This window comes from Capsicum annuum, chromosome 12, assembly GCF_002878395.1.
Source record: "Capsicum annuum cultivar UCD-10X-F1 chromosome 12, UCD10Xv1.1, whole genome shotgun sequence".
NCBI lineage: Eukaryota > Viridiplantae > Streptophyta > Magnoliopsida > Solanales > Solanaceae > Capsicum > Capsicum annuum.
This window is the reverse complement of record NC_061122.1, coordinates 17,635,443-17,643,911: the sequence shown is the minus strand read 5'-3', so window position 1 is coordinate 17,643,911 and position 8,469 is coordinate 17,635,443. Positions and strand designations below refer to the sequence as shown.

Here is an 8,469-nt window from a genome sequence, read left to right as displayed (position 1 = left end):
TATCATGAAAAAGCTATAAAATTATGAAATCATATTACCAAATTCCACACTTATAAGTCATAATTTCAATTTTTAATCTACCATTTTCTCCATATAAAAATCATCATTCACACATAGAAACCCATTAAAATAAGAGAAAATTAACTTCAAGATTTAACCACAAAACCATCTCAAACGTAGTTTCAAACCATAATTAAAGAATACGTAACATCAGGTAAATTGATGCAATACAGAAATAATTAAAATAGGGAGTATCCAACATGCCTTTATGACGGAAGAATTTTGAGGAGACTTGAATTTAGAGCCCTGAAGGTTGAATTCTTGGGAAGGACCTTAATAACTTTCTCTTGGAAGTTGAGAGGAGAAAGAACGGTGTTAATCTTTGATAACTGATGGGAAATAAAGGTTGAAGAATGTTTAAAGTTGTTTAAATGGGTAAAGGACCAAAAAACCCTCGATCCAAACCAAAAATAAGAAAGATTCGCGTCTTGGACCCTTGGGCTGGCACGCTCTTATTGTGGCAGCCCAAGGGCGTGGCACGCCCTTATCGTGGAGCGACAAGAGCATGGTAAGTTCCACTGGTTTCTGCAACAAAGGTGTGCCTCTCCTCCGTGGCACGCCCTTATCGCGGACTCCTAATTTTTTGGGGTACCAAAAAGTCGTGAAACGTAATTGAAAATTGTGAAATGTATCCCAATGGTTCCATTACCATCCCTTATCATAATTCCTCCGAAAAATTATTGCTAAACATTAAGGAGGTATCGAATTAAGTTCATCGAGAAATATAGGGGTTAACACACTTAGGCTTATTTTTAATGTGTTTTAGACCTCGTAACACCTGGGATGCTACATAGGCATTCTTTGAGGAGCATTAAACGTAAGAAAGGGGTAAGTGAGATCTGTATATGAAGTTTGGATAAAGAAAGTGTCAAAAAGAATTTTTGTAACTACTTTTGGTAGTTGGAATTTTATGTAATAATAGAAACATAGGTTGTAATTTTAAGTAATTTTTTCAAAAATATTTGGTACTTTAACAGGGATGGAGAATGTGTGCAGGTGTCTCTCTGTGTGTTTCTGTCTGATTTTTTTTGTTGGAAGTACATTACCCTCATAAGAAATAATTATTCTAATATTATGATTGAACATTTAAACTTACATTGTTTGTTATTTTCATTATCAGGGGCATAAATTATTATGCTTTTACAACATAGCTAGTGGAATATTATGATACAAATATATAAGTTTATACTCTCCAATAGAGTAGTTGTTATTTCGATGTTAAAATATTTTCAATTACTTCAAGTGCTGAAAGATGAAAACTAAAAACAATTAAATTTGTAGACAAAAATTAAACAGGGGCTTTTGTGCGAATCACCATGAATGGAATTATTTCAATAGCTTTAATCTTGGAATTATTGGGGTTCGGGGAAAACGTAGCTAGGGGAAGACCAACTACTCCCTGTTTCGTTTTAGTTGACACTCTTTCTAAAAATATTTATTTGAGTTTAGTTGTCCCTTTGATGAAATTTAGAGAATTTTATTATGTTCCCCCAATATTATCCTTAACAATAAATGTCTAAACAAAGTATATTTACTCAAATTTATATTTTTAAAACATAATTAATAAAACTAATTTAATAAAATAAATCTCTTAATTAATATTTTCTTAATGAGTGTGGTAAGTGCATAAATGTCAACTAATATGAAACAGAGAAAGTACAAGTCTTCTTCCAAAAAGGGGAAAAAGTGACAGTAGATATTAAGTGTAAGCATTAAATGCATTTTTAATTAACTCGTTCAAATTCCATCCAACCTACTTATTTGACATTGATAGATAGTGAGTGTTGGAGTTGATTCAATTGTTTTTAACAGTAGAGTTATTGGGTTTCCGAAAATGGGCAGACGGGTTACAGGTCTGCAACTAGCAGCTTATATCAAAATTATGACAACAAATTATGACCTGTTTCTTGCAAAAATTACTAAGTAAAAATTAAGCTAGGATATGAGAATTTAACATAGTAGTAGAGGTAAATATGATTTTTTTAGAATACAATGTCAATTATTATGACCATAAAGTTGAATGAAAAGGACAAATATGTTGAGGAGAGGATTTGTCCGTAGGAGTATATATGATATTTTAAAAATACAAGGACAAATATGACTATAAAGTTGGATAAAAAAGCAATATATTGAAAAGAATATAATGACAAATATAACCTATTTATAAAATTACCAGGACAAATATGATCATTTTCCGTAAAAAAATATTTAGCTAATGGTATAACAAGGTTGACTATGACAAGCCTCACAGCATCATGAATGGAAAGTCTATAAAATTTGTATTTATATTTTAGGGTAAAAAGACAAAATGCCCCTCATTTTTAATCCTTTAATAAAATTGGATATAATCAAAATTATGGCAGAGTATTCAATGGGGCTGCTGCTTCTTCCTAAAAGGCAAAAAGTGACCATGGAAAATTGCAATTGTTATTGATTCTTCTTTTCCAAACAAACAAACAAATTTTTGAGAAAAGTTGAAATTATCACCCACTATTGATATGTCCTTATGTTCAATCCCAATGAATGCGTGAAGTCAGGCTGTGTTATCACTGACGAAGAAATTACTAGGATATTACCCTTCTTTTTCTTTGCAGCTTGATCCACTTGTACTTTTTGCTATCCATTTTGTACATATTTTACAGTAGAGTTTGAGCCATATAGGCTGGTATTCTAATACAGTTCAAAGAGAAATTTCGTACTACTTACTTCTCTATTATGAATGAATAATATTCAATTAAAATGTACCAGTTGACTTGTCGAATACCAATAATTCCATGGAGTGGACCTCATCCTCATCGAAACTTCTCTTTTTTGAAGTCCTATATATAACTTTGTCCCAAATATCATCAATTTCATCTCGTATCATACAATCACAATCTATCCGCACACTTCTTGTCTTTTTCTTCACAAATTTTAACAACTTAACGGAATTCATGGCATCAACTTCTTCTTCTGCAAGTAATTCACAGCAGTGTCCTCTATGGAAGTACGATGTCTTCTTAAGTTTTAGAGGTGAAGATACTCGTAACACAATTACGGGTTACTTGTACGAACGTTTGACAAGGAGGGGAATAATCACCTTTCAAGATAATAAAAGGCTAGAGCATGGCGATTCGATCCCAGACGAACTCTTGAAAGCTATCAAGGACTCTCAAGTTGCTATTGTCATTTTCTCAGAGAATTATGCTACATCGAGATGGTGTTTGAATGAACTAGTGAACATCATGGAATGTACAAAGGACGAAAATGGACAAACAGTCATACCAGTTTTCTATGGTGTGGATGCAACAGATGTTCGAAACCAAAGTAAAAGCTTCGCTGAAGCATTTGCCAAACATGAATTAATGAATAATGATGATGGTGAGGGGATGCAGAAGGTGCAAAGATGGAGGACTGCCCTAACTGCTGCCGCAAATCTAAAAGGATATGTATTCCCTATCGGGTGAGTTAAACACACACATATATACGTTATTCTTGACTTTTTTATTTCTATATATTAGCAAATCTTTTTTTTTCAGGGTCGAATCAGACTGTGTCGAGCGTATTGTTGATGACATTTCATCCAAATGCAAGACTTCAGGATCTTATTCGTACAAAGTTGTGGGAATAGATACTCAATTAGAGAAAGTAGAATCCCTATTAGAGATGGAAATTGATGATGTTCGGATTGTGTGGATTTGGGGAATGGGGGGAGTTGGTAAAACAACAATGGTAAATGCTATTTATAATAAACTTTCGTCCAGCAAATTTAAAGATGCTTGTTTGCTTGAGGATATTAAAGAAAACAAACATAGAATGTACTCTTTGCAAAATATACTTCTCTCTAAACTGTTAGGGGAAAAAGAAAATTGCGTGAATAATAAGGAGGAGGGGAGGAGCATGATGGCTCGTAGACTTCGGTTTAAGAAGGTTTTAATTGTGCTTGATGACATAGATCACAGAGACCAGTTGGATTACCTAGCAGGGGATCTTGGCTGGTTTGGTAAGGGAAGTAGGATTATTGCAACCACTAGAGACAAACGTTTGATAGGGAAGAATGTAGTGCATGAAGTGGAAAAACTACTTGACCGTGATGCTGTTAAACTGTTCAATCAATATGCTTTCCTGGAAAAAGTTCCGGATGAGTGTTTTAAAGATCTAACGTTGGATATAGTAAGTCATGCTAAAGGCCATCCTTTAGCCCTTAAAGTGTGGGGTTGCTTATTACATGGAAAGGATATTATTGTGTGGAGAAGTGCTCTAGATAGAATAAGGGAAAAGTCTGGTTCAGAAATTATTGAAAACCTCAGAATAAGTTATGACGGGTTAGAGCCTGAAGAGCAAGAGATATTTCTGGATATAGCATGTTTCTTCCGAGGAAAAGAAAAAAAAGAAGTCATGCCGATCCTTGAGAGTTGTGGTTTTCCAGCTGAATATGGATTGAGCGTACTAATCGACAAATCTCTTGTGTTCATCTCTGACCATAATAAGATTCAAATGCATGACTTAATACAAGATATGGGTCAATATATAGTGAAAATGCAAAAGCATCTGGGCGAACGTAGCAGACTATGGAATGCTGAAGATGTCAAAGAAGTGATGGTCGACAATACGGTAATACAATGATATTCAGTTTCTAGTTTTCATATTCAAAAGCTATATAGGACAGTCAATTTCAGTTATTTGTTCCAAATTGTTTCATATTCTAGCACGTATTCCCTTTAAGTTTTTTACTTTATTAGGAGACGCAAAAATAACATTAGTTGCCTAACGTAGCAATCTAATTCATCAAATAGCCACTTCGAATTAATTAAAGCTCCCCAATCCGTTTATCTTATGTTATCATGCCTTATGTTTATCCATTTTCAATATTTGGATTCATTTGTAATTTGTATGATATTTTGTACGTACTAAACTCATAAAATTTTAAGTTAATATCACCCAAATATTTACCCTGGGTTACTTTTTCTATCAATAATGATAACCAGATTGTACACAACATCTAAGTAATGATTTGTTGACTCATGATCCTTTTCTCAGGGGACCATGGCAGTCGAAGGAATCTGGTTTACTTTTATTCAAAGACTATGCTTCAGCAGAGAGGCAATGAAAAATATGAAAAGGCTAAGGATATTATACATATGTAGCTTCATCTCTCCAATTGATCGAGAAGATGCTGTCTGCGACTCCAATTGCACTGATGGCTCCATTGAATACCTGCCCAACAACTTGCGTTGGTTTGTCTGGCATGAATATCCTTGGAAGTCGTTGCCAGAAAATTTTGAACCCCAAAGGCTTGTTCATCTTGATCTACAGTGGAGTTCATTGTGTGATTTATGGACCAAAAGAAAGGTACCGTCTTACTTGAGATACTTTCTATTTTTGCAGAATTCAGTGTAGTGTAACCTAAGCTTGTGTTGTTTTCATTATGCACTTTGTTATCATTTATCCTTGTGACAAGTCTCAGGTTGAGATCCACGCCACCACATGGCATTTTGAAATAATGACTATCCCTTTTTACCTTTTCCAGTTTTGAACCAAAATTTTGAACTACATGCTGGAATTCCATCAAATACACAGATGGAACTCTACTACTTGGCTAAATCTCTTTTTTTTTTTCATTGGATAAACACGATGAAATTTTAGCTAATGGTCAAGTTTAAGGAGTTTTAGTTATTCTACCTTCTATTTATAGTAATAACACTTTTATTTAGTTTCTGAACATGTGATTTTTCATATAAAAATGAAAATAATATCTTTTTAATTTCCCACAAAATGTTTTGTTGACTCTGATTATCTATCAAGGGAGTAAATTAAACAATTTCTTTTTGTGTTCTAAGTAGGAGATTTTGCCGTCTCTACGATGGCTACATCTCAGCTACTCTGAAAATCTGATGCGAACACCAGATTTCACGGGGATGCCGAAATTGGAGTATTTGGATCTGGGCAACTGCACGAGACTTGAAGAGGTTCACCCTTCCTTGGAATGTTGTGGAAGACTCATCCGGTTAAATTTGTATTGTTGTAAAAACCTTATGAGCTTTCCATGTGTTAACGTGGAATCTCTTGAACATCTGAATCTAGAGGATTGCTTTAGATTAGAAAAATTTCCAGGAATCCTCGGAAGAATGAAGCCTAAGTTAAAGATTAAGATGAGAGGCTCTGGTATAAGGGAACTGCCATCATCTATTATTCAGCACCTTTTATATCTTCTTCCAGAGCTAGATTTGAGATTTATGAAAAACCTTGTAGCTTTTCCAAGCAGAATTGGCATCTTGAAAGGTTTGGTGAAGCTAAACTTGTCCTACTGCTCAAAACTTAAAAGCTTGCCCGAAGAGATCGGTGATTTACAAAACTTGGAGGAGCTTGATGCCATCTATACTCTAATTTCACGACCTCCATCTTCCATCATCCGCTTGAACAAGCTTAAATTCTTGAGTTTTTCACATCAAAGATCAGGATTATACTTTGTGCTTCCTCCGGTGAATGGAGGGTTACGCTCATTGGAATATCTGAATCTCAGTTGCTGCAATATAATAGATGGAGGACTTCCGGAAGACATTGGATGCTTATCCTCTTTGAAAGAATTGAATCTCACTGGAAATAATTTTGAGTATTTGCCTCGAAGCATAGACCAACTTGGTGCTCTTCGATCCTTGGAATTATTAGATTGCAAGAGGCTTACACAGTTGCCAGAATTTCCACAGCAATTAGATGAAATAGATGCAGATTGGAGCAATGATTGGATCTGTAATTCGTTGTTTCAAAATATCTCATCATTGCAGCATGACATCTCTGCTTCAGATTCATTTTCACCAAGAGTGTTTACCAGCTGGGGGATGCATATCCCAAGTTGGTTCCACAAGTGGAGAACTGCTACAAGCGTATCAGTTAATTTGTTTGAAAATTGGTATGTAGGTGCTAACTTCTTGGGATTTTCTGTATGTTACCATGGCAAATTAATTGACACCACAGCTCACTTGATTCCCTTATGTGATGATGGGATGTCGTCAATGACCCAGAAACTTGTCTTTTCCAACCATTCAGAAGAATATTCATACTTCACCAATCATTTTTGCTTCGTACCTTTTGCTGGCTTATGGGATACATCTAAGGCAAATGGAAGAACACCAAATGACTATGGGCACATTATAGTATATTTTTCGGAAGAATTGAAGGAGTTTGGACTTCGTTTGTTGTATAAAGATGAACCAACAGAACATGATGATGAAGTCCGTTGCTCCTCTTTGAAGAAACATTCTAATATTCGTGGGAGAGTGGGCAGTTTCTTCAGAAACTTTTCAGCTCATTAAGTATTTGTTCTCCGTTTAACTATGTGCTGCATTAGTTTACGCGAAGTAAAGTTTTGGTGGGTTTTTAGGCTCTGTGCAGCTGCTGAGGAGGTTACGCGGCAGTACTGAAGATGTTGACAAAGTGAGCACTCTTGATTTAATTTGTACAACTAAACTTGCACGGCATTGATACTTACTATTGTAATAGCAATCTTATCCGAAAGAAACAACTCTCATATATTCTCCCTCAGAAACTGATGTTCGTCATATTACTTTTTTTTAAATTTAAGTGACAGCTTGCGGAGTACACTGTGATATCTTGCAACTTGCATCATATCTTTTTGAGTGCAAGTCCTAGTATGATTCATTTAATGCTAGCCAGTTTGCCTTTTTTAGTACAAAGTTCCAGATTTTTACTTTGTTGTGGCGATATGTCAGTGGTTATTTAACTTTTCCATAGCAAAGTGAGACTGAAACAGATGAAAAGTTTGTTGATCGTTTGGAAAATTGGGATAACCAAAATAATAAGATGATTATTGTAACCTGAAGGTCTGAGATGACCCCTTAGCATTATATCATAAGCATTGTTATATTTAAAGTTAGAGATAATATATCAAAATCCCTCTAAACTTGTCACTCCAACTCACTTTAGCACTTAAATTTAACACAAGTTTATTTTCCCCATTAACATCTTTAAAGCGAATTAATTTTACCCCTAATGCTGACGTGACATTTTATAAAAAAAAAAAGAAAACAAAACGCGTGATTTCTTTTTTATTTTTAAAAATCTCCATTACACCCCACCCTAATTCTCTTCCCAACCCGTCAACCCCCATCCCCACAACCAAATCCACCACCAGCAGCGCCCTCCCCCAACCTTAAACCAATTACTCCTCTAATTACCAAATCTGTTACCCTCATCTTCAATTTCTTCTCCTTCAACAACTTAAATCAATAATAAAAAAAAAAAATGAAATTGATTTTGAAAATTAAAAAATTGGCATAATTTGCATGTTTGGTTATTGATTTTAGAGAACTTGTTGTTGATTTTGATAGAATTTATAAGGTGGGTTGGAGTATTTGATTCAAATTTTGAGAGGTGGAGAAATTGGTGGTGATGAGTATATATATATATATA

The 8,469-nt window shown here is 34.7% G+C and overlaps 1 protein-coding gene across 1 annotated transcript; it reads left to right on the top strand.

The window, feature by feature from the left end:
- Positions 1–2,816: 2,816 nt before the first annotated feature.
- On the top strand, positions 2,817–7,665 carry LOC107851268 (TMV resistance protein N). The gene is made up of 4 exons (XM_016696219.2): positions 2,817–3,502; positions 3,579–4,653; positions 5,080–5,391; positions 5,883–7,665. Exons 1-4 carry the CDS (start codon positions 2,835–2,837, stop codon positions 7,350–7,352), a joined length of 3,525 nt encoding a protein of 1,174 aa, XP_016551705.2. The 5' UTR covers positions 2,817–2,834; the 3' UTR covers positions 7,353–7,665.
- Positions 7,666–8,469: the final 804 nt, after the last annotated feature.